Consider the following 26415-nt stretch of genomic DNA (forward strand, 5'->3'; position numbering starts at 1 on the left):
AATGGATAGATATGCCAAGTAAACAGTATTTTGAAATTAATCCACTCGTGCTTTTTTGTCCACCTTCCATACATTTTCTCCTAGAAAAAGAGTGAAAGATTGCTTGGGCTAAATGCGTCTTCTTATGCTGTAATAATGATATTCTCCTCAAACTATGCTTAGAGTCCAGCCAGTTTTTCCGCTTCCCTGCACAGGCTGCTAAGGCTGCTTCCTGTGGAGCCAGGAGTAGCGACGATGTCAGGGTAGACAAGGAAGAGCAATATCAACACCAATCTCTCTTCTCTAAAGCTAAGGAAGTTCAACCTTTGCTGACAGGAGACATCTGTACTGCAGACAAAACTCCTTTTTTATAAATGCCTGGGTCTACTTCAAACTAGGTCAAGTCAAGCCCACCCAAGGAGCTTCCTCTGCGAAGTTAATAGTTCAGTACCCATCATTTGTTGTCCTCTGGGTTGCTACCACTGCATTGCTACCCACCAACTAGATAAAATCAGCTTTGATCCAAGTACACAAAGTGGGAAGCAACTGCAGTGTAGATACTCCCTTAGTGGTGCTATTTTAAGCAAGCTCAGCTCCAAATCCCAGAACTTCTGGGATCTTACCATTATAATCAGCAGTGAATGCCTGTCAGTGATACAGACTTCGCAAATATCAGCAGTCTTTTGGAGTCCTGGTAACTAAAATGAATAGGGCTGTTCATGTCATTGTTTCCTTAGAATCCCATATGGGATTGCAGCTGGAAGATTTCCTTGTGGCTACAAACAATAGCGCTATGCTTTGTTTTCAAATAGCATAAATCACTCCACTCTGGGCAGTGAGCAAGTGTGCAGAGAAGTGCTGGGAGGACCTGACTGGGTCCCAATTCTACTTGGTTACCAAGGAGGCCAAACTGCATATGAAGATTGCTGCTATGTAGTATGTATCATGGATTAGAATGAAGAGAGCAATTACAATAAAAATAATATTTACAGATACATTTTCAATTCTTAAATCACATTCACTTCATGATCTTCATATGTTACCCTATTTGGCAACTCTTGCAGGTACCTGGGGGAAACCACTGTGTTTATGAAAATGCCCACCAACAGATCAAGCTTCACAGATTTTAGAATAATAATCCATATAATAATCTTAATAATCCATACCTCAGGCTATGTAGATAAATAGCACCTGCTTTTATCACCTGTTATTTTTTTTTTTTAAAGCAACCTGTCATTTGGCCAGGAAGAGGACAAAATCCCAAAGTTCTGTTTGGTTGTACTGTGTGCAGGAACACAGAAGGGGAAGCAAAAAGTAGTTTAAGGTTCTCTTTTGACAATTTCCTAATTCTTCAGGCTTTGACAACCAATTCACTCCCCCGAAGTAGGAGAAAATAGCTGCAGGCTAAAACAGTAGGAAGAACAGTCCAAGGTATGGAATTGACAGACTGCAAGATCTAGGAGCTGTGTCTTGCTTTGCCCTTTGAGTACCTTGAGATTTTTTCTGCAGACCTCTTGTACTAATTATTAAGCTGGGAGCAACTTATGTAGACATAGCTAGAGCAGATTTCCTATTAATAGGTAAATATATTGTTGCCTTCTTCAGAGTCGGATTTTTCCTGGAGCTAAAAAATTGTCTTGCTTTTTCCTAATATATCAGACATCTCTTTATTTATCAGTACAGAAATAAATTTTTTAACAAGTAGTCTACATTTTAATATCTAGACATTTCAGATGAATATTTAGAAATGGCATATGTGTTTTTAGAAATCAGGAGAAGTGGATGAATCATTAAAGAAAAGAAGAAAAAGTCAAATGTCTAACAATCATACCAGTCATTAGTCCTTCTGTTAGCTCTATTAACAGATCTGCAGGTGATGTGAGCATATTAGTCATGTTTGATCATTTCCCTACCTCTTTTTTCCACAAAACTTTCATGTTGTAACCCAAGCTTGACTTCTGCTCTGGAGTTGTTCTGCCGCCTCACTCTTAGGGATAGCCAGGCAGAACTTGGATCCTCTTCTATATCAGGGAAAACTTATCAGGCTTCAGAAGTAAGTTCATTACATCATATACCCTCTTTAGCCCAAAGGCAGTACTCTTACAAAAACACTGTAGAAATAAAGCCAGTGGCTTATGGCAGCTATTTCTATACACTTTGAAATGAGACCGTCTGCATTTGAAAGAACGGTTTCTGCTGGCAGCTATTGACAGGTTGGATGCAACTATATAGACATAGGGGTGTTCCTGGAAAATATCAGGAGTTAGACCCAACCGTGAACAAAAGAAATTACGCTACACCTGGCACATATGGCACCATCGACTTCCCTCCTACACTTATTGGCATTCAGATCTTGAAGTCTATCAAATTTGGAGGCTAACAGAAAGGAAGCTGAAAAGAGCACTGGAAATACACTGTCAGGAAAGAAATCTTTCAGAGAAGAACAGCTCAAGTCAGTGCAGAAATAACCAAACCACTGGAGAGACAGTTTGGACCAGACACAAATGGTCACATTTTCAAAGCTTTTATATGGCTAAATTGGGCTTTTGTGCCCGAAGTAGCAGACGAAAGTAGAAACTGTGTCCACTAATCATTTTCAAAGTAGGAAAAACAATGTAAATGGGCAAAAATCACTTGGGTCGCCAAAGTCTGCCAGCAGCGTATCAACAAATGTTTGAAGAAGGAATGGAAATTTCATGTGCCCAGAAGGTGATCTGAAATTGTCCTTGGGAACATGGACAGAATATGAAACTATAGCAGTCTGTACTGAGACTGAGCTAGAAAATCTAGAAATTCTAGAAATATCTGCATTGTTCTTAGCACTGTCCTGTCTTGAAACGCCAAGATATTCTTCAGAGAATCTTGCTGCAGAGTACAGTTCGAGAGAACTGAAAAGTGAGGCAATTGAGGGCATCAGGTAAAGAGCATGGAGGGTCATGACAGAAGCAGAAGAAGGGGAGGGGACAGGCAGGCTCCTCAAGGATTCCTAGGTTGCAGGAGGAAGTACTACAACCTCCCTTTCCCAGACAAACTGTGCAAGAAGCATATCGGCACAAAGACTGGGCCTTGGTGCTCTTAGGGTCGCCTATGATTACAGAGGACTAAGTTCAAAGATCTCACAGGTCCTCTCTGTTCTTATGTTAGTAATCTTCTCAAAGTTTCTGTGTTTTATGGTTATACATAAGCACTTTAAGTAGATATTTTTGTGATGCACTGTTACAACACGGTACACAAACGAGTCAGTTTTCAGTAAGGAATAGGTTCAAAGGCAGAAAGGGTCATTAAGACCTACTAGTCCTTGAAAAACAATGGATGACTTGGAAATATGTAACTTTGGAATCAGAATATTCTCTGTTTCCTTGGCCAAACCACTTCCTGACTAGCACTCCCTGCCTGAGGGACTCTGGTGTCACCATGCTGACTGCTGGCACATACATTGCTTCATTTTCCTACTCCATCTAATTCTCTATTTCTGGGGCAATTTCTGGACTCTGAATTGATGCAAGCAGCAGCTGACAGGTGGCTTAGACTCGAGGTTAATGATTTACTAGTATGAGACTCAGATTAACAATGAGGATGTAAGACTGTGACCAAGTTTACCATGCAATTTAAAATTGATCTCAGGTCATATTCACTTCCATGACTATTTCCATTTTGAAGAGAGAAATGCATACCTGTTCTGGCAATAACCCCTTTTTAACGCAGTCCAGGCCCTCTTGGCAGAGCTCACTGCCTAGCTGGCGAGCTGCCCCAGATTCACACTGAATTCCACAAAGGAGAAAAATGCCAACTTCTCATCATCAGCAGGAAAACTGCAGAGTATGAGCTTTCCACTTAAATTACCATCCCCTCCTAAATGCCAGCTCAACAGATTGCAAGGAAGAAGCACATACTTCACACACTCTGCAAGAAAATTGTCCAGTATAAGTTTTCAAGCATGCTTGGGAGCCAACCAATCACAATGTTTTGTCAAATTCTACTTATGACTGAAATTCAAGCCAGAAGAATATTTACTAGAAGATGTTAAATTTAGTCACTTTGAAATGTTTTTGCACTTAGGGCCAAATTCAGCCTTGGCCGCCAGAGTCAATGAGAGCAGACATGCGTCCTCTCTGTGCCTTTGTTGCAGGGTCCCGCTGGGTAGAGCACACTGTGGACTGCACTTCTCTGTTTCTTTTATGCAAAGAAGAGCATGACCCCATCTGTGACTAATTATCACTTGTTATAGACCACGGCAAAATGCTGTACCACATAGAGCTAAGAGACATTGCCCAAACCTGTGGACAGATCAGAGTGACCATCATGTTAGACTGACTTCTGTGTCCCATGGAAATATCCCACCTGGCTACTTGAAAAGGGATGAGATAAAGGAAGAACTAAATCATTAGATTTTGACTCAATGAGTTTTGTACTTGATGGAATCCTTCCTTATTCTCTTTGGCTGCAGAAGAACCCCCAGCTGAATGCCCTTATGTTGGAAATAAGCTGCAGGATTTAGGATGCTGGATTCAAGGAAAGCTTATCCTTCAGGGATTTTTTAAATTCAGGCATTGCCTCTTCAAAAGTAATGTGGAGGAAAGAAACCAGAACCTATCCTTGCATATATAGAGCAGCCTTACTCACCATCACCTGGCACCAAAATGCATAGCAGAGGTCTTTGTAGCACTGAAGCTGGACAGAAAAAGTAGTGTGGAATTTCCATCCTTCATGAAAAAGGCTTTGGGGAAAAATCTCAATATTCAGCCCAGTTTTCACACACTTTTTGGAATAACATACAGATCTTACCATCTAATGATTTTCTTAATTTAAGTAATATAAAAATCTATATATGATTTTCAGTAATTTAAACTACACAACCAATCTGAGAAAAACTGTAAAACCATTTAAAGAATATCACAATAAATGAAAGAATTTAATTTTAAGCACAAGAGTATATAATAATCTCAGAAATGCTTAAGTTTAAAAGCAATGTCTGTTTTCTAATTATCTGAAATCATAATTCCCTTTGTTTTGACAGCTGCTCTTTAAACGGACAAGTTTTCAAATCCTGTTGAGAAAATTTGGGGATATTTTAAAGCAACTGATGCTCATCCTGCCTTTTTACCTTCCAGAAGGATTTCCATGTTTTCATTTTGGATTTCAAGGGAATCCAGCTGCTTAATCTTTTCTCACCTCTTAGGAAGATTTCCTTCCAAGGAGATAACCTACAGTGCTCCTAATTAGCTCTGCAGATGGCCAAATGGATTTTTCTTAATGTGACATGGAAATTTTCTGCTTGTAAACAGAAGCATGGACAAGAAAACCTGAGATCTTTAAATCTTTTTTGTTTAAAAAGTTTTATATGTAAACTTTCTAATTAATAGTTTGATCTTTATAAAAATTATCCTTACCTTTACCTCTATAATTTCTTTTTTTAGTTTTCTGATCATTTAAGGAGGGATTCATACAACCAAATCAGATTGAGCCATTTCAGATACTATAGGATGTCTTGTCTGATCTCCATTTGCCAGTTAGAAAGGGTGTGGATCTCCTCTAAGTTCTATGATAGATCTGCCAGTCCCGGGCCGATGTCCTGGACACCCTAAGGTTTCTAAAAAGGTACTTTTCTTAGAAAGAAACAATTGACAATAGAAGTACCTCCAGTCAGACAAAATCAACAATTATAGTCCCATTTGTGTTCCTGTCAAAATCTGAAATTATTATTCAAAATTACTTCTGCAAAGTTCAGAAGTATTGACCACACATAGATTGAGCTGATCACTCATTTAAATTCTGAGCTCTTCCGAGAAAAAGAGACCTTTTGAATATTTTTTTTGTTAGTCTTCAAAATCAACAACTGTATGCAGGAATTTCCTGTGCCATGCTCAAATTATTTAAAGAAGATTAACTTGATAGTGTATTCTTTTCCTAGTGGCTCCACTTGCATTTGTTAAGAGTGGAGTAAAAAGTTATCTTGCTAAACAGATGACTTGCTACAGGCCAGATATAACTAAGAGAAAAATGTATCTATTTTGGATGTCAACCTGTTTTCCTTCTTGGTGTTCAGAGACAAATTAAGAAAAGCAAGCATTTCTCACTTGTAAGTTTGATGTTACCTCTACACATCAGACCAGCTCTCCACAAAAGTAGGAAGTTGTAACTTAGTTTCACATATAGTCTTTTTTAAAAATGTTATTCTTTTGGTAATAGAACACACGAAGCAGTGAATTTCTTTATTGACAAGTGCTGGCCAAAAACAACAAAAGAAAAGAAAAAGTTTTCAAAAATCCCTGCAAAATATTTATGAATTCTAATCCTCAGCACATGAATAAATAGATCTGACAAACTGCAGAGTACCTTACAAAGGCCTTTCCCAACCTTTCTAATTTGAGTTCAATTCCATGTGTAGTGTTTAGAAACTAGAGTTCATCTTGCCAATGTTTTCAAACTAGGGTTACACTACATACCATTATTTGTAAGTGAAGAGCAGATAATAAGATATAATTATCCTATTAATCACCTGTAAAGAATTGCATTCAAGGAAGAATGTATCCTCAAATTACAATAATTGGTTTCTTGAGGAAAAACATTTTTTTCCTGTCTTTGGCAGGAACATGTTTGGAGTTTGCTGTGCAAGTTCATGAATATTATGATGAAATCAAGCAGTGTATATGCTATGGGCCATGTGGTGTAGATTGCCATAAATCTGTAGATTTTAACAGATGTGCTGATTTCTAACTGCTAACTAGGTATCAAACTTCCTCATTAGTGTCTGCTCCTCCGCAACACCTTTACTTATTCTTTTAAGCAAACATCAGTGTCTTATGGTAGTATTGATAACAACATCCTCTCTGAAGTATTTTTCTCTTCTTAGCAGCCACAGCATATTTGCTCTTTGAAATTCTGCTGCACTAGACCATTTAATGCATGTCCCTGAAGACAAAGCTCTAAGAGCACATGATGATCTTATTGCACAAGACATTTCAAGATATTAATGGTCAGTTCTTTTACAAGTGAATTGAAAATGGAATCATGGTTATGTTTGTCTTCATTCTCAGTTACCGAATTTTTGTCTCACCTGAATTTTGCAAACAGATAGATTCACAATTTATCTAATTTCCCAATCTCTAGTTACTCTAAAATAAGAGGGAAGAAAGTGTTTATTCCAGTGCACTTATTCCATTCCTTTTTCTCACAATCAGTATTTTTTATTGGATAATGGCTAGTCAGTGACAGCAGAATTAGTAACTGAGTGTGACAGAGTGTTAAAACAAAACAAGGCAGTTTTCATAAATGGGTAGCACCACCAAATGGTCATAAATGGATAGAAGGACCCAGGACCTACACAGAGGAAGACATGTCATCAGCATTGTACCATTTGCATTAGTCCCACAAGGGTGCAGATTTCAGAGAATGGGTTTAGAAGGCTGTGAAAAGCCACTGCTGCCATAAGATACTGCTACCACAGGGAAGATGATGACAGAGAATATCAATGAGAGTGCCCTGGAATGGCAGCCGATCAGAAAGGCAATACTGCATTCCCTGAGATTGTCAAATGTCTCAAGCTAGGTTTTGCAATCTATATTTCAGCACTTAAATAAAAGGACCAAGACTGAGCTGATCATCTATTTCAGTAGTATGTCACAGCACTGAAAAACCCTTCTTATGAGACTTGTCAAAGGACATAATAGATAAAACCTAATGAAAGCTTTTTTTGTGTGTGTGTGTGTGTACTTTACATTTCTGAGAATATTTCTGAAACAGCTATCACTTTATTCATTGCAAGTATAATGTAAAAAATTATTAGCATAAACACGTTTTTCTCAATGGGTCATAAAGATAAAAAGCAAAGGATGAAAAGAACATTTAGAAAATCCTTCTATCCAATATCGTCCAGAAGACACATTACTTCACATATATTCACATAGGTATGAAGTCTTGAAGTGGAAGGGAACTGGCAGACTAGCTTGGAATATGGCATTAATACATTTGATTGAAGACATTATATAGTTATTACCTATTCCCCTGGGGGAAAAAAAGTAACACACTGCACTTGTGCAATGTGGCAAAATTCACAATTTATGGTAAAGACTTTTGCCCTTTGATAAATAATTTTGGCTGCACCTTCAGCAAGCTTATTTTCCTTTTCACCCTGTTTGTGGGAGAAAAGATGTTTTCTAGTGGACAGCAAACCCAATTTTTGCTAAAACGAAATTTTATCTTGTGTTTGGGTACATAAATAGCACGTACTTGTATTTGCTTAGTCTGATAGTTGACTTTAAAAAAATTTAAAATAATATATAGAGTGTTCGATAAATCTTGGACTCTCCATTTAAACCACATACAGATCAACCTGAATCTTTGTCTATAACAAAAAAAAAAAAAATTTGAACTCTTGGACAGTTTTTTATAAATGTTCTTCAGTTTCAAAAGCCTCTGAAATGTGTTCTTTCACACACCAGCTGAAGTGTCAAAATACTGCAAAACATGTGTCTTTGAAATATCTAGTTCCTAAGACTACCAGATACCTTGTAAAAGCCATTTTTTTTCCGTGGTAGTTGGCTGAAAGTTCTGATCCTGATAGATCATATGCACACCAATGACTACCAATGATGTCAAGTCTGGTATTCAGCACAATAGCACTAAAAGCAATTTTGAGGTATTAAATCCTACTCAGAACAGGGAATAATTTAGGCGAATACTAAAGGATTTATAGAATCATCTAATTTAGCCATATTTATCCAAACTAGCTCATCTGAAGTCTGTTCATCTCTAAGACATGTTCAAATTGCATGGTTTTTACACCAAATGAGAAAAGGACTGATGTTATTGTTACTAAAATAAAATAAAAGATAGGAGTTTCAGCAAACTTGGATCATTCTCTCCATCTATTACGATTTATGTTTTACCTCATTTCCTAAAAGGGCGTTTATACAGGCTTCAGATGCATCACAGATGGCAGTAAGGTCATGTCCTCCCTCCAGTGCCAGCACCACACGGCCTTCTGCTAGCTTCAGCAATTGCTTGGTTAGGTGACCAAAACCTAGTATTCAAATACAGTAGTGCAAATAATTAAAGCAGAACAGATATTACTGCATATTTCACATCTGCTGCATGAGGATGTAGAAAGCTCAAGGAATGTTGCACAGGGAGCATGGGATATATTTAGTCCACTATCCTGTTTCTGACTACGGCCCATACCAGATGCTTTAAAGTTGAGTGCATAGAATTTTGTACGAGGCAGATGTGAGATAATGTCCTTCATGTTGAACCCTAATAGATGGAGATTAGTAGAAACATGAGGTCGTCTCTCCTTTTACCATCATTAACCATTATCCCCCCAGATTCTCTTCCTATTTTCATGTCAGTACAACATTTACCCATGTTATTTACAGACACCTGGAATAAGCCTTGTCACTTATGGAATCAATACGACAAATAATATTTGTAGTTGAGCTATGATAATATAATTAAAAGTAATAGTATTTTTCAAATTAAATTTTTATTTACAGATTGATTCTTCGTATGTATTTGGGGTTTGAGTATAATGTATAACCATGGAGTGAAGAATAGTGGAAACATATGTTACCTTTTTTAGCTCTATTTTGAGGTGTTTTTGGAGGCAACACTAACAACAGCATCACTTACTTTGTTTCAAGGTTTTGGTATAAGTTGAAACTGTCCAGAACTTTGTAGATATCTCTACCAGTATCTCTCACTCCTGACCAACAATGTTCCAAGCAATTCTGCACCACAGTCAAAAATGATGGTAGTTCATTTTATGTGATAATCTATAACTACATAAACATTACCACCAAGTTTCCACCTTTGATTCAAGTAAAATTAATTTATTTCAGTTTTAATGACAAGAAAAACATGAAAGAAAAAATCTTTATTTAGACACAAGATTTTGGAGAGAAGTTTTATGGTAGTTTCCTGGGACAGCTATTGTTTTTGATTAATCTCCTCTAAGTGAGTAATGATAAGTAAAGCTTTGAAACTATTGAAGTTAAAATCCTTCACTTCTTGTTCTTAACTTCTGTACTTGGTCTGTTCTGCTTGCTCTACTGATGGTCACTACTCATTCCAGTGCACTTCATAACCTTAAATTAAGCATTTAGAAGGTACCTGCTAAAGCCTGTGGCCCTGTGAAAACAGGAAAATAAATGTCTTTTTATTACGTTCTAGTGAAGAACATAATAAAAAATTAAAAAGTACAGAAATTACAAGCATATTTTCTACAAGAACTTTCCAAGACACAGACTTGAGGCTTGGTCTGGCAAACAAGCAATCACACAATTAGTTCTGTTTACACCTTATGACTTAGTTAATCACTTGCCCATCTGTTTTGAGAGTAGGGACTTTAATTACCAGATTTGGTTTGGCTGTTCAGACAAAAAAGAAGAAAGATTAAAAAAAAAGATCTATTTGCCACTTAATCTATAGATGATCACAGAACACCTGAGGTGTAATAATGTTTCCTTAAGCCACTCCACAATCTTCTATACTGTCTAAGAACTGCAGGTTTGATTTTAGCAAAGTAACTACACTGTGGTTCAAATTACATACAGGGTTAAAAACCAAATAAAATCTTAAACTCTCATTTAACCATAACCTTTCCTCATGAGCCCCATCAGCCCACTTTCCTCTCTACAAAAGACCAAATTTAGACAGGATAATAAAAGAGAAGGAAGGAGTGGAATGAGGATAACCTTTGATCTTTAGCCAATTTCTACTTTCTTTTACCTACAGGATTTATTTCTGCCTGCATGTTACACACGTGATCTTCGGATTCATAAGAAGAGAGTGCCAACAGCGTAAAGTGAGTCGTACATAGAGCATTTAAAGGAAATGAAAAAGAATGAACAGGCGCAGGCTCTCCACATCTACAATTCACCCTCTGGGTCTGTGAGAAATCCAACAGCACTTTTAAGACACTTTTATCCTTCATGTTATACAGCTTCTGTGAAGAAGCGAAAGCCCTACCACTTTTCCCCTGCACATTTTGAAAATTTTGTGTGACCACAAATGTTTCTACTGCCACATCGTAATTTTCTGAGGTATGCGTGGCAGTAGATGTAAAGACTCTCTCAATGCCTTTTTCTTCTTTTAGGCAACTACACATAATATCACTCATAGACATTGTTATAATATTAGTTTGTCTGCTTGCTTTCCTAATGGTTTTCCTAGTGTCAACGTTATGACAATCATCCCTGGCTGAGTCAGGATCCATGCAATGAGCCATACAGAAAGCATCTTTCCCAACAGAGATCACAGCTACAAGACTAAGTGTTGCCAAATCAAATCAACATCATGGGGCTTTTCTTCATTGTAATTACGCTGAGAAAGTAAAGGTGACTTGCTAGAAAGGGAGGAAATAGTTTTAGCCAACAGTACCAACATTGCCTGTGACTGAATGAGTTATGGAAATTCTTAACAAAGAAACTTGGATCCTGTGTTGTTGCAGCAACCTAGGAAAGATATTAGCTTCCTCAAGGAAATCCCCTGGAGTGCAGAAGTAACAAAATGGAAAGAAAGGAATCCCAGTCAAGTAATGGTTTTAAGATGGGCTTAAGTTCATGCCAAATAATTAAGAAAAACAAGAAGAAAATAGTAACAAGCACCATGAAAAGAATCAGCCATGTCCCCTGATATAAGGAGATGAAACATGAATTTGATACTCCACTGACCAGCTCTCAGGTGAGAAAGGAGACAGACAAGAATTTTGAATCCTGGATCTTCCAACTCACGTGAATTCCTAGAAATCAGCAGCAGTTCTTGGCCCTTCTACTGTGCCTGCTAACAAAGGCGCCAGCTGTGATCGTGGCTTTAAAAGCTGGTTTTGGTTTGGATATGCCATATTCTAAAACTGTATGCTTTCGCAGTGGTGCGTAACAGTTATAGATCAGTGGCATTTTATAAAAACAGAAAAGGTTCCATTATGAAATGGAAAGTCGTGTTAAAACATCAGTGCTTGATTTTCAGTCCAACCTAAAGTGGGCATGTCTTCTTTGAGGCTGCAGGTGCCTTTGGGTCATTAGAGTCTGAGTGCTGGTCTCTCTGACAGGCATGTATTAATCAGGGCTTGAAATGGCCCTGGCTGTATCCACAATTATTTGTGTCCATAAACACAAGTAGAAATGTCACACATTAATATTAAAAAAAATAAATAGTATTTTAAAATTACACTTAGAGGGGTATTTCTCAAATTTTCTTGATGTGCTCAGCAAATTTGTACTTCAGAGAAGTAACAGCATATTTTAAGATTAGGCTTGTGCAGTATGCCAGGAAATTGTGAGCATGGTTTTGTGCCAACTATTATTTTCAGAATTTCTGTAATTTAAAAGTACCTATTTCTTTCACAGAACTAATATTCAGACATCCAGGGTAGAATTTGCAAAAGCACTTAATACTCGTTTGCTATGATCCTAGTAAAGACAATGATAAACCTTTGATTTACACAAGAAACAACATGAAAATACTACTAAGTAGTTCTGAAAATCCTACTCAGCAATTGGTTTACATTTTCCTGACAAAAATCCTGTGGGTGCACAATTACACATCTAAGCAAAAAAGACTAGATTAAAATGGAAATCATTATAAAACATGTCATGTGTTGGAGAAATATGCAGTATATAAGCTGTTATCTGCTGACCTTTGAAACAAAAATGTAAACATTTGAAACAAAAATATAATAGGTACCTTTTAATTATACCCTTTCCCCTCCTCCAGTGCTATTAGTGGAGGAGATACAATATTCAGCATTATATATGAAAATATTCTGTTGTGGGAAGGCAGAAAGAGAGAAAATTAATACTGTATTATACTAATGAGCAAGCAGGCAGGCTGTTATTGAAAGACAAAGTGCGCTGATCACTTGAATTACTATCTAAGCAAGTAATTCAGCTTTTGGTGGACTGATGTCCTATGAAGAAAAGCTGAGAGAGTAGGGGTTGTTCAGCCTGGAGTAGAGAAAGCTCCGGTGAGACCTTCTTGCAGCCTTTCAGTACCTAAAAGGGGGCTCATAAGAAAGACAGGGACAAATTTTTTATGGGGATCTGTTGTGACAGGACAAGGGGTAATGGTTTTAAACTAAAAGAGGGGAGATTTAGATGGGATATAAGGATGAGATTTTTTACGATGAGGGTGGTGAAACACTGGAACAGGTTGCCCAGAGAGGCGGTAGCTGCCCCATCCCTGGAAGCATTTAAGGTCAGGTTGGATGGGGCTCTGAACAACTTGGTCTAGTGGTAGATGTCCCTGCTCATTGCAGGGGGTTTGGACTAGACGATGTTTAAAGGTCCCTTCCAACTCAAACTATTCTATGATTCTATGATTCTATGATCTTCCAGTATGACACTAAGAGCCCTAGTGTTTTTCCTTTTGTAACAGACAAGCTCCCTAAGCACTCCTTCTAGTTCTGCTGAACAGCAAGCAATGACATGTGAAGTGTCTGCCTCATTTGACCAAAGCTGCTGGAGCATCTATAATCTACTTGGAATTACTGAAGACCAAAAAAATGTTAAACCCTGTAAACAGACAACCTGGCGTTATCTCAGCTTTCTATTTTTGTTTTTGAGGTATCCTTAGTCTGACAACCTGAAAGTGGCAAACAGGGAACAGGTAAAACCCCTCTTAACCAGGCCATTTCCCCTCCAATGGACTCATCACACAACTGTGTTGTGTATTACAGCTAAATGAAGTGGAGCTAACAAGTCAGAGTTTGTATGTATGGTCTCCCATTTTGAAATAGAAACATTTGAGAACAAAGACAACTTGTGAATGTTATTCTTTTCACATCCTTTCCTCAGCAGACAGGGAAAGGAACCATATGGATGGGGTATACTCCAAGACAGCACTGCAGCACTCCTTGTTTGCATAAAGTCATATATGCAACGCAATTTGCTCGCCAGCAACTGTGCAAACACCCAATTAGTGGGGACTAAACCTGCCTTAGCAGAAGACAGACCCCTTCCTTCTCCCCCGCTGTGCAGAAGGAGAGCAGATGTCTCCTGCACAGTCATTTTTTGGGTGACAGCAGACTGAGGAGAGCAGAACCGTGGCCCTTGCCCTTGCTCAGGGGAGGTGGCTGGTGGAGGAACAAGGATGTGTCAACAACCAAAAGGCTGGAGCAGCTTTGGAGTTATGGAGAAAACCTCAGCTTTCTCAGCAGCAGGGCCCCAACAGCTCTTTTGGCTTCAGCATCTTAAAAGCTACAATCCGACCCTAAATTACAGGCAGAGTTCTGGTGAGCTCCTCTGGCTACTCAGAGCAGCCTTGGAGAGGAATACACACAAAACACAAAAACTCCACAGTCTCTGTCCTGGACCTCCAAGCATGTATTTAACTATTATTTACCATTTAATCATGTCATTACTCTCTAATTTACTTGAGAATGTGTTTTCCTCTCGTTAAAACTGTTGCTATGATCCCTGCCAAAAGTCTACCCACCAGTGTTCTGCACTCCTTCCCTGTGGTTCCTTCGTGACTATTTGATTAATTTTCATTGATATTTTTCCAACAATAGCATCTAAAATTAACTGGGTCAGTTTTTACATAACTTTCTGAGTCATCAGGCTATGTGTCCTAAATAAATATGTCCATACAGAAGTCAAATGATAATTTACCCTTCCAGCACTGGCAGGAGATAGAACATTTTGCAAAGCTTGTGCTCTATGATAAGAAAACATTTTCTTCTCAGGTCCTAATTCAGGACCTTTTATTCAATCAAAATTTAATTTGGATTAAGTCAGAGGTTTGACTCAGTTGGCAGGATGTGGCCCTGAGTGAGGGGGAAAGGGAGATTTTAATGCCAAATACATTCTCAGGAAAAACATTTTCCAAATGGCTGAAATTATGAATGTTAGTGTTGAGGTACCTGAATTTAAATGGTAGAGATCTGGCCTCCAGGCATTAGCTGCTGATTTCTTGCTTTCAATACAGGAGAAGGAAGCTCAGTAACACTTCAAATTACATGTCTAAAGCAAGCATTTAATTTAGATTAAATTAGACAGTAATTGTACTTTAAATAAATACCATTGGTCTCAGAAATACATTTTTTATGGATTAACAATTTATGTAATAGATGTTTTTATTGCATACCTGTTAGTTCTACAGTAATATGTTTTTCATAATTAGCTGCTCTTTAGCTGCTACACTGAACATAACTTACTAAATCTGAACATAACTTACTAAATCTAACTTACTAAAGTACACACTCAAGGATACATAGGATACCTCTTCAAAAGTCATATAATGCAAACCTGTATCACTACAGGAAAAAAAACACCTTGACAATGCTCAGTAGGATGGTCTAGGCATCCTCAACTCACTTGAGATATGTATGTATCCAAGCAGGTCATATAGTCCATTGCATTTGCTTAGTCCTCTGGGAAGGGGGAACTTGTACACATCCACCACACAACGGCAGCACTGACCACCTGGCAAAATGTTCCTCAGAGAAAACACATGGAGGAAGAAGACTCCCCCAAACTCTTCTCCTAACTAACTTATACTAAAAAAAAGGGAAGGGATTTCTTTTGTACCCTGCATTATCAACCAGCAGAGATTCTGCATCCTCCAGGAAAGGTCATAGAGATTTACAAAATAATGCTGATGTTTTCAGAGCTGTTATAATGCTGTTATGTAGATTCAGAACGAAAATATTCAGCAACAGATTTCAGCTGCCAGAGTCAAAGCAGGAACTTTTGGATATTCCCAAAACTGACTGAATGTTTTTAGCCCCATTCTTACTAGCTATTTGCTCAGTGCCTTCCTTTTTTTCTCAATTTCCTCACATTCTCTTCATCTCTACCTCATCTTGCACCTGGGCCAAAAAATAATTTCTCCACTGTCCTGTCACCCCCCATCCCCTCTTTTCTTTATTTTGCTTCCTATTTACTAAATCCTTTACTAAGTAAAGCTGGCCAGGAAGCAAGATTATCTGTCCCACAGTGTTCTTCAATGTTTTTTTCAGGAACATGTAGCTGTTCTGCATCAGAAAGCAGGAGTTGAGAGGGGAAATGTAGAACTGCAAACAGAAAGCTGGCATTTCAGAAATTCAGATTCAGAGCTCTCTGGAAAAGGCTGTTGTTTCATCTGTGTGGTGAGGGCATTCTCCATGGTTTTTTTTTTTTCTTTTTTTTAATTTTTTTTTTCCCTGGGAATTAAAAAACCCTCTAGAGGGATTCTGTGGAGGTAGTCTAATAAGACTGATAATTATCTACTGAAAATCTGTCCCACCTATTGTGAAATCTGCCAAGCTGATAGTGTAAGTGGTAGTACTGTTATCATGACAACTTCTTCCAAATCTGATCAAGTTGCCTGATTTGAACTGATATACAATACATGCATGTGATGTTACAAATTACAGACGATTGTATCTCCAAATCCGAGTCCAGACTCAGTGAGGGGTTGGCTAGAAAACAAGATATCTGACAAAAAAAGATGATTCAAAGTATGAAGAATTTGTTTCTAATCCACGTTGGAATGAAAATCAGATACTACTATTGACTGTCCAAATAAATCAGTAAGCTTGATTAAGTTTGGAGAAGTTTATTATAACGCTACTGCCTATAAAATCAACTTGACATATTTTTAAAATACGTAGGGCAAAGTTTTTGCTGTTATAAATGAGTATAGCTGAAATGTGGGCACTGAGTTACGATTGAAAACAATCTGATGGGAAGATCTAGTCTTATTTCTTTTTTTAACTGATGAAAAGCCAAGTGAGTTAATTTTGAATTGACCCAAGAGACTAACACAAAGGATTTAAAGCCCATCACTCAGAAGCTGAGACCTGACTGCCATTTTCTGAAGATGGTCTACAAAATTTTGCCAAGAAAAGCAACATGGACTAACTGACCTTTCCAACACACACAGTTTCTCAGAGTCTTCAGATTAAGGCTCTCACTTTATTTGCAGTCATTCATTGACCCTGCCACATCAACATATCACATTATATTAAGAGCTAGTTCCTTAGCCAGTGTTCATCGGCATATACCATTAACTCAAAAGACCTGGCATCCAGATGTGGATTATTCATCATTCCAAGACTAGGCACATAGATATAATAACCCTATCATGGATGGGTTCTTGTAGGTGGGTAGACTTGAGGTAAATACTCTATTTCCTGACCAGTTTGGCACCAAGTGTCCTGGTGAACTCGGTATTACTATCAGAGGTCTAGTGCCCCTCAAGATTTGGATCACATTGTTTAATAAACATCATTTTATAACATCAGGGGGGAATAGGCTGTGCATTTCTAAGGGATCACTGTACATCTCAAGTAGTTACTCACTTTGCCTCTGGCCTTGTGCCCATTAACCCCACCTGACATATGCTATAATCACCCAGAAATGCACTGCCTGTCACCACTTATTGAAAAGGTAATGTGTAAAACTCACTAAAGGAAATGGTATTGAAACTAGATTTGGGGTCTGACTTCTAGTCTTCTGATTAATTGCAATTTCCAAGTAAAATACATTGAGCAACTTTCTATTATGCTGTTCTTTTACAAAAACATGTAAGAATAAAGGATGTGATTTCAATCCATACAACAGCCCCTTTGTCCCTTTTCATACTATTAAAAGAACACACAGATGCCTTGAAATGGCAGGTAAAATCCCACAGAGTAAAAGAAAATGTGGCTGCCATTTGAATGACACAGGTGGCTCTATCCAGCTTTCTTCCCGAGTGGAGAAGTCATGTCAGAACCTTGTCATTCATATTATTACACAACAGAATTTGCAAAAGCCTTACACTACTAGGAGGACAAGATAAGGTGGAGGGAATTGTTGGGCCTCAGGTGAAGGCAGGATTGACGCCACTTTGTTCTGCTGCACAGGAGGTGGAAATGTGTAGAAGACGTTCTTACTGGCTGTTTCCGAGAACGAAATATGTGGCCCATGCTCATCACAGATATGTAATTTTTTTTAAAGAATGAGAGGAAAGATGTTCCTGTGTTTTTCTTTTTTTGGTTTTGTAGACATTAGGGTCCGGTTCAGCTGCTGGGTGAACGAGAAGGCTTCATGTACAATATAACTTGTGATCTGGAACAAGTTAATTAGAATAGGAGTGGCCTCTTTATTTCCCCACAAATTTTTCCCCTGGAGCCACATGTGAGAATAAAATATGTTCTTAGAATATTGAATATCTCATCCCTGTCTTTTCAGTCTTCTGTCATGCAGTGCTCAGAAAGAGCCCTTCTGTGAGCTTCTGTAGCCAAGTTGTGAACCATTAATACCGCTTGAGAACTAGTGTTCCAGAAAGTCTCACAGAATTCTTCACTGAGTATTTTTCCATGTTTTCTTAGAGAAACTTAAAACAATGAAATAAGCATGCAGGTGCATTGTAACAAGGTCTGGGTGCAAAAAACCTTCAGGTGGCTGAGCAGTCATGGAGTACTACTTTCTGGGTTTTCTCACAGTGAGGAGTAGAGTCATGCATGAATGACCTGATTCTGCAGGATCTCCAGTCTCCTGTTACCATTGCATGACAGCAGTATTACGGCAAGCTGGAAAACCTAAAATAATTGGTAGTCTTCATCAAGCAACAGAAACATCAAGACAAACAACGGCATTTCTGTGCTACACTCAGACTTAAATCCAGCTAACTAGTGTCAAGGTAATTTGAGGACTCCAGATGTTATTGCAGCTGCAATACTACAGTCATCTTAGTCATTCTCCTTAAAAGTGGGAAGTTCATAACTGGGCAAAAATCATTCACTCAGTCTTAAGGTACTGTTTCTTAAGCAACATCAGTAAGTTCTTCTGCAAGGGAAAACAGTATATTGGCTTTTCTAAATGGAGACACTGAAAATCTACTCCCAGAATATCTACTGTTTCCCCCTCCAGAGCTTGAACAGATAGAAGTGAAATAACCTGCTGTCAGAGCTCAAAGCTTCCTAGTGGCTCCAGAAACTTAACAAACAATGTACACCAAACTGCAACATCAGGATTCCACTTCTTCTTCCTTCTGACAAAGCCAAAGAGCCGCAGCAGCTGAAAGCTTGGGTAAAAATCACCCAAACTTCATAGCAATGCCACTTAGAAACCCTCGACAGCAATGGTGCTTGACTGTCTCACTACAGATAAATGGAGAAGCTCATCAAGGAAAAATATCAAATTCAGAACAGTTGCACTCATCAGAGGATACGGTGGTCACTCTAGCAGAGAAGGATGCACTTTTTAGTCATTCTCAGTTTTGGCTGAAGTGCTGATTTCATTTCACAACAGCAATGGTCATAGACCAAAATTCTAGCATCTTCCCAATGTTTTTACCTGAGTTTTACAGCTGGACATTATTTTAGAGGGAATTAATTAATTAATTAATATTGATTACACATGAGAGAGAAAGATGAAAGAGAACAAAAAATGAGACACGAGAGAACTGGGAAAAGGATAGAAGTGTATGTTGGGTTAATAAAAGAGACATTAAATAAGATGACAAATAATACATTTGTGACTAAAAGAGAATAAAGGCATGCAAACAAAATTACTGGACGACTGAGTAGATGAGCATGAACAAAAATGAATGTGATTATGAAACTAAACATTGCCAAGGAATAAGATTTTCCTATAACCATCAGGAATGGTCAGAAAGTAAAGAGAGCAGAGAAGACTTATGACCTTATTTCTGCAACGGGATGCAGAGCAACTGTGAATACTTATCCAGGTGTATACCTTTGTATCCTTTATATACAGAGAAAGGAGAGGCAGTCCCACAGCTATAATGACATGAAAAGGATTCTTACATTGTCTGCAGTGAACTCTGAATTCCTCAGTGACAGGTTACTAACTCAAACAAGGTCCAGAAAAAGGCAGCTGGCACTGAATTGAAAATACAGTGTGTTTCAGCTGGCGGGTTTGCATGTGTAGGCAAAAATGTCAGTGATAACACTCATAGCAAATTAGGTATATAAATAAGCAGGCATTTGACAATAAGTTGCTCTCCCTGGGAGCAATCACATCACTTGCCATTTATTCAGATATACTACCATATAGTCATAGAGACAAAATCAGAAGTAATCCCATGGCTGCAATGAATTTATATGTCTGGAATGGTGACCAAAATTTGGCCAAGTAAGTGCAAACATTTCTCTTCTTTTAACCATAGTAAAATAAGTTTAGAAATTGTGAATGAAATCCAAGTTAAAGTTCAAATGCATATTTGGAGATCCACATTTCATCAACCAGAACATAGATTTTACAGTGAATGCACAACAGTTTCCTGAACTCATCTGGACTCAACAAGTCAACAGCAGTTGCTCCTTCTAAACTTTAAGCGACTTCTATATTTTACCAGACTACGCCTTATTCTAGTGTGTCATTACACATAAATTCAAACTACCTTTCTGTATATACAAATCCTTGGTGGCAGTGGAAAGGGTGGCTTCTGTCTCCTTCCCAGGTGATGTGTGACTCCATCTCAACCTGTTAATCCCTGGCATATACCTAGCCCAACCTGGCACAGCTCAAAGATGGCCTGGAAGGTTTTCTAACAAAGATCACAAACAAAAAGCGTGGTGGTGGTAGCTACTAATGAAATACATTTCTGTAGTGCTAAAATCTATACAAATCAGAGTAAGACCCAGAAGACACCCAACATGTTTAACCTGCAGAGTGGAAACACATGTGAGTGAGCAGATATGTTTAATCGGAAATTAAGATCAAAGAAACAAGAAATCTAGAGCTCCACTGTGTATCAACCACTTCTAACAACAGAGCTTGTGGTGTTTAAGCTCACTTTTCATTCTAGAAAACAGAATAACAGAAAAAAGGTAGAGGAACATGTATTTAACTCTGTTATTTAGGTTTAGGCAGAAACTTTGAAACTAACATTTATTGCTGGTTTATAGTTATAATCTGATCCCACCCCTCTCTATACTGAGAAAGCAAAGGTCCAGAATAGTAGATGTTAATTTAGTTAACAACTCTATCTTAAAGCATATGCAAAAGGGGTCCATTGTGCAAGCAACCATAAATCTCACTTAGCCTAACTTCAGAGCAATTGACCTTACAACCCAAATAATATTCCTTTGTCCACAGTTTTTATATGCAATTTCTAGATTTACTGTTTCAAAGGAAGAGTGTGTAAACAATTTCAGCTGAGCCTAAAGTGAGCAACTCATTCATCCTACAGCTGGATGAAAGTTTGTGCCAAACTGGAAAACTTGTTCTGGAAAGAGTCTCCATTGATGCTACTTTCAGTGGATCCAGACTCAAATTTTTCATTTATTTATTTTCACATGCCGCTGATATCTTGATTAGGAATGAAATGAGAAGAAAAGAAATGATAAGTTTTAGCAGGTCGTTGGACGGCAGAGAATATAACAGGAAAAGATAATGACACTTTGCCAGCCTGAAAGCATTCCCCTGTCAGTCATCAAATGACTGCTGCAAATAAAAAACTTCTGAGGACTTCTCTAAGAAGAAGGTAGAAGAGAAAACATGCAACATAAATGCAACTTCAGCTTGCTCCCACTCTAACTGCCCAACATCTTAAAGTCTTGGTATTTCTTTTTTTTATAAACAAAATTTCAGGCCACATTTTAAAAGTTCATTATACAAAGCACACATATCACTAGATGACCCACAGAGGTCCCTTCCAACCCCGAACATTCTGTGATTCTGTGATTCTGTGATATGTGTGGCTTCAGTGACATCTATACGGAAACAGTGACAAACCCTTTCCTTGATTAAACATCGTAAAGCCTTTATTAGAAAATTTACTGAAAAGGAAAATGTGTAATCTGTATCAGTAGTGAGCATTAAAAATCTCAAAGTAACTGGCTCCAAGATGATGTGGGAGAGGCAACTTTAGCACTTAGTAAATATCCAAAACTCTGCAATTAACCCTGAGAAGATTTGAAGAACTCTTCGGCTGGCAGGTTTTTTTGGTTAACCACTTCTGGAGAGGTCTGGTACTCTTGAGTCAGCCTCTGGAGGCTCCATTGGCCATCTAAGGGATCAGTGTTTTCAACTCAGACACCAAGGTTGGGTGGTTAAAAGTTGGGGCAGCCCAGAACATCTCAAACTCACTAGGAGGTTATCCCTGTCCTTATATTACATGTAAGTATGGCAAACCTTTCATACATTAATATAACTGATTGAAGTATTAATTACAAATAAATAATTCAGATAGTGTAGCTTTGCTTCATGTTCATAATACTGTCTGTAAACGTATGTTAGTGTTTGCCAGATGCTATGTTCATAAAGTTGTTTGTGAAGTGATCTGTTAGCATTTGCCAAATATATTCAGTTTAGAGGTTCCCTGCACACTGCTTACTTGGACTTCCTAACCTTTATTATCCATTTCCTACTGAATAGGAATAAAATTATACCCTATAGTATCTGCTGTCTTAATGTGTAATTGAAACTTTATATACAACAGAATAGGGATTAATGAAGATAAAGTGATAAGTAGTCAATAAACACTTCTCTTTATCACGCAAATATCCAGGAATCTCAGCAAAGAAACACCACTCCTCAGATTTAAATAAGAACATAGATTAGAGCCTGTGATTACTTGTTACAGGAAATGAAAAAGGAACACAAGCAGGGATGGGATGAATGAGTTTCAAAAGTCAAAGAAATGTTTACTAAAAAGAACAGCATTTGCATTCCTATTTGCTTGGGCCACTTGTCCTTTTTGCAGCCTGATGAAACAAATGAGCCAACACAAATGAAGACGACAGTACAAGAACAGCAAACGGCCGTTGTAAAAGCAAAGGCCAGAGGAAAAGGGACGCCACAAAGGCCCCAATCCTGCAATTTTTTCTGCGAGCGGATTTAACTGGTGTACTATGGCCACTTTTAGAGTCAGACATGCCATTTCACTTAAAGAGACAAAAGAGCATCATGTCCAAAGACAGCAAAGTAAAATGGAATAATAACTTGACCTGTTACGAAGTTCATATTTTGAAAAGAAAATAGTAGAAAACTTGCACAAGTAATTTTTCATGAGAATCTCTTCATTCTTTGACCATTTTCATATGATAAAGCAGGAATGTTATTCTTTCCTTCACAGACATACTGCCTTGTTTTCATTGATTTACCCTAACTATCAAGGAGCCTTTCAGAAAACAGTGGGTAAGCTGAGAATTTATGCAGTCCATATCCATCATCAGACAAATCACTGCAAAGTTTCATTTTCCCCCTCATCTGTCTGACAAAACTGCAAGACAGCCAAATACAGGTGTTCAGATATATTCAGACAACACTCTTTTTTCTTTCTCTCTTTTTAATATAGTATTTTGTCATTTACTCTGGTGAAAACATTATGGTTGGTAAAGTAAAATCAAGTAATAATTCTAATTTTTTTAAAGACTTTAAAGCAATTTTTTGAGAAATATGGGAGTTCAGACAGCACATTTATTTAGTTTCAATTTTTGTGCTGTCATACATCAGCACTGAAGTCCTGATTTAGAACACATGCAGCTTGCCTTTGAAGTTTTGGCTGTTTTGTAACAATGGCAAAAAAATATATAAAGAAATTAAACAGCACCAAAAAAAATCATAAAACAGGGCTTTTGTGCTCTTGATTTATATATTGTTTTTTTATGTTTGTTTAAAAAAAAGCTTTATTCTCAATAATCTTTCATGGGAAGATTTGCTCTGACATACCTTTATTCATCTAAGTCTTTTCTTCTGCACTGACCTTTCTTTCTCCTTCCAATCCCCCCAAGTGTCTGAAGAGTGCTTTCTAATATCATTCCCCTTCAGTAGTAAAATGAATTTATTGAAATTCTGCTGAAAATTGAAAGATGAGAAAATGTGCAGTGATATGGTAGACTGATATTTTTGGATGAAAGCAATAAATATTCCAAGTAAACAGGACCTCCCCGTGAAGGCGTTTTTCTGCTGGTGCTTGCTGGATTCCCCTTCTGGGGGTGCGCATGTGCAGTGGTATACGTGGCCCTTTTGGTCAAGTTACACAACACTGGCATTTTTGAAGGAAGGGCATGAAAGCTGATAGTTGCTGTTCATTTTTGTCCAGTGTGTTGTGATGAATATGAGCCAATGTTATATTTATTTGTTCTGTGCTCAGCTTTTTCCTGTTGTTGTGTCTCCCTTTCAGTTGAAGGATTAAATTGTTGAAACAACAACAAAACCACCACATCTGGCTTTATAGTTTTTTCCTCCACAGGGTCTTCCATTCGCTGGAAAATTATAGTGTGTACTAGTGTCATCTAAAGGTACCAACACCATGTACTGCTAAGACGAGGTTTAATTGCAGTCTACCTTCAAAACATATTGAAAGTAATTTCTAGACAGACCATGTCCTGAAAGGGTCCAGATATTTGAAGCAGAACATTGAAAAAACCCATAATTATTAGTTGTCAGCCCAAATATGCATGTGTATAGTACCAGTCTATACATGTAGAAGGATATATGCAGGACATTTATGATAGCTGATGGAGCTGGAGAAGCAGGGGCTGACAAGGGAGCTGGACTTTGTCTGAGGCATTGCAGAAAGGTTAACGGCAGCGTATCGGGACTTTACTGAGGACCTCCTCACTCACTGTATCTCTTCCCTTACCTTCACCATCTCACATCCATATGCTTCATCTCTGCCCCTCTTCTGAAATACTGCTTACTTTTAACAACGAAATAGTGACAGTTGCATCTGAGGAGAAGGTTCTTTTTGTATTCCAGCTCACTCATGGCTTAGCACAAAATAACAGAACCAATAGAATCTCCTATCACCAACACTGACACTTGAATTTATGTAAAAATATTTTTTCCCAGTGAAGCACAGTGGTAAGCTTATTGCAAAGACATCTCTGAGTTCCACAATATCTCTCTTAAAATCCATATGAAGAACTTTCATTCTATGATTTGATTCTATGAACTTGATTCTATGATTCTAACTTGTGTAAAATTTTGACTGAACACACAAAGTTCTGCAGTGTCTTTTATTTTTATGGAATTCAACTATTGATTTTAGCAATTCGGTCTGTGTTAACAGAAAACTTGCTTATGATTTCAATTAATTTCATATTTAATCCATTAACTTTTTATATCTTGAAGTAAATATGGCTAGATGGGGAAAAAAACCTTTGATTTTAACATTCATCAGGATTCTTGTATCCTACCTTTAGCCAAGGAAAAGTTAGATGTCTTGCCTCTGCTAATCCTTCAGGCTAGTTACTACTTTAGTAGGCATGGTGGTGATGGGTTGATGGTTGAACTTGATTATTTCAGAGGTCTTTTTCAACCTTAATGATTCTATCATTTATCTATCTATCTGTCTTCTACTCAGCAGGGAAAGAGCAATCTCCCCAGGCAGATCTGTTGCACTAGTTTTCAGAAAGGATGAAGGTGTCTTTGGAATTAAACACCTCTCTGTATTGACTGCCATGGACAAATCTGGACTAATTAAGATGTATAATGTTCAGAAAGCCAGAGAGGGTAAGCTCATCTATGGCTCTGAAAGACTGCTTACATCAAGGCAGGTAAAATTTGCTTTCATCTACCAAGGTCATGCTTTGGCATTGTGAACACAGTATGCTCATTGAGAAGCTTCTCAGGTAAATATGAAATCAGAGATGAATGCATTTAGATTAAGCAGACTACGCTTCTGTTAATGCCTCAATAAAAATTACTTTTGCTAGAGATTTTGTAGGTTACAGAGCCCTGCTTTCAAATTATTTTTTTTTATTAAGCAAGTCATAATACTAATATAATCGTACAATATATGTGTATTAATTAAAGAGTTAATAGGAAATTATTTATAAAAATATCTACTATACAATAATACTATCCAATATATTTATAATAATCATTCAAATCTCAAACTAGCAGGGGTATTTTTGCAGAGAAATCATGGAAATGATGTAGAAATTATGGTTGTTCTACTTGTAACATGGAAAAAGTAATATTAGCATGTCGTACTAATAATCTCTTTTAGCTTTAAAGCCTATTCATCCATGAATACCTTGCAGAATATTTCCAGATTCATAAATTTTGAAAATATTTATATGCAGACAGAGGATTTCTATGCCAGATTTGTTCCTGTACTCCCAGTAATAATTCATCAGAGTACAATTCTTCTGACTCAAAATATTTGTTATCATATCATCCCACTTTGCACCTTGATTTCTTTGGTTAAGACATACATCAGCAGATCTTTTAAGCTTTGCTCTGTAACTAACTCAGTCTCTCCTTGCACATTTGCATTCCACTGTCCTTTTCCCTTGAATATATTGGCACTTCTCTGCTAATAACATGATAAAAACTTGGTAAGTGGTATGCACTTACCAGGGTGTCTTTCAGATATCCCAGAAAAAAAAGGACTTTGGCCATTTGTCTAGGTGTTTAGAAGTTAAGCCACCTGGTCAAAAGAATAACTCCAGCTCGGATGGCTGCCATCCAGGCTCACTACACTCACACCTAGGATTTTTCAGGCTGAAACACAGGAAAATGTCCTCCTCCATCATGAATTAATTTGCTGCTC

At 37.7% G+C, this 26415-nt stretch overlaps 1 protein-coding gene across 15 annotated transcripts in view; it reads right to left on the reverse strand.

Annotated features, from left to right (window-relative positions):
- The window catches only part of HDAC9 (histone deacetylase 9), a 499199-nt gene that overhangs the window by 21731 nt on the left and 451053 nt on the right, over positions 1–26415 (reverse strand). For 14 of the 15 annotated variants that reach the window (XM_075419200.1, XM_075419199.1, XM_075419193.1 and 11 more), the window contains one exon: positions 8868–9001. The exons of the other annotated variant lie outside the window; for it this stretch is intronic. In XM_075419200.1, coding sequence (XP_075275315.1) covers positions 8868–9001 — 134 coding nt within the window. The remainder of the gene's footprint in view (positions 1–8867; positions 9002–26415) is intronic. 15 annotated transcript variants of the gene reach the window in all.

This window comes from Opisthocomus hoazin, chromosome 4 (assembly GCF_030867145.1).
Source record: "Opisthocomus hoazin isolate bOpiHoa1 chromosome 4, bOpiHoa1.hap1, whole genome shotgun sequence".
NCBI classification, from domain to species: Eukaryota; Metazoa; Chordata; class Aves; order Opisthocomiformes; family Opisthocomidae; genus Opisthocomus; species Opisthocomus hoazin.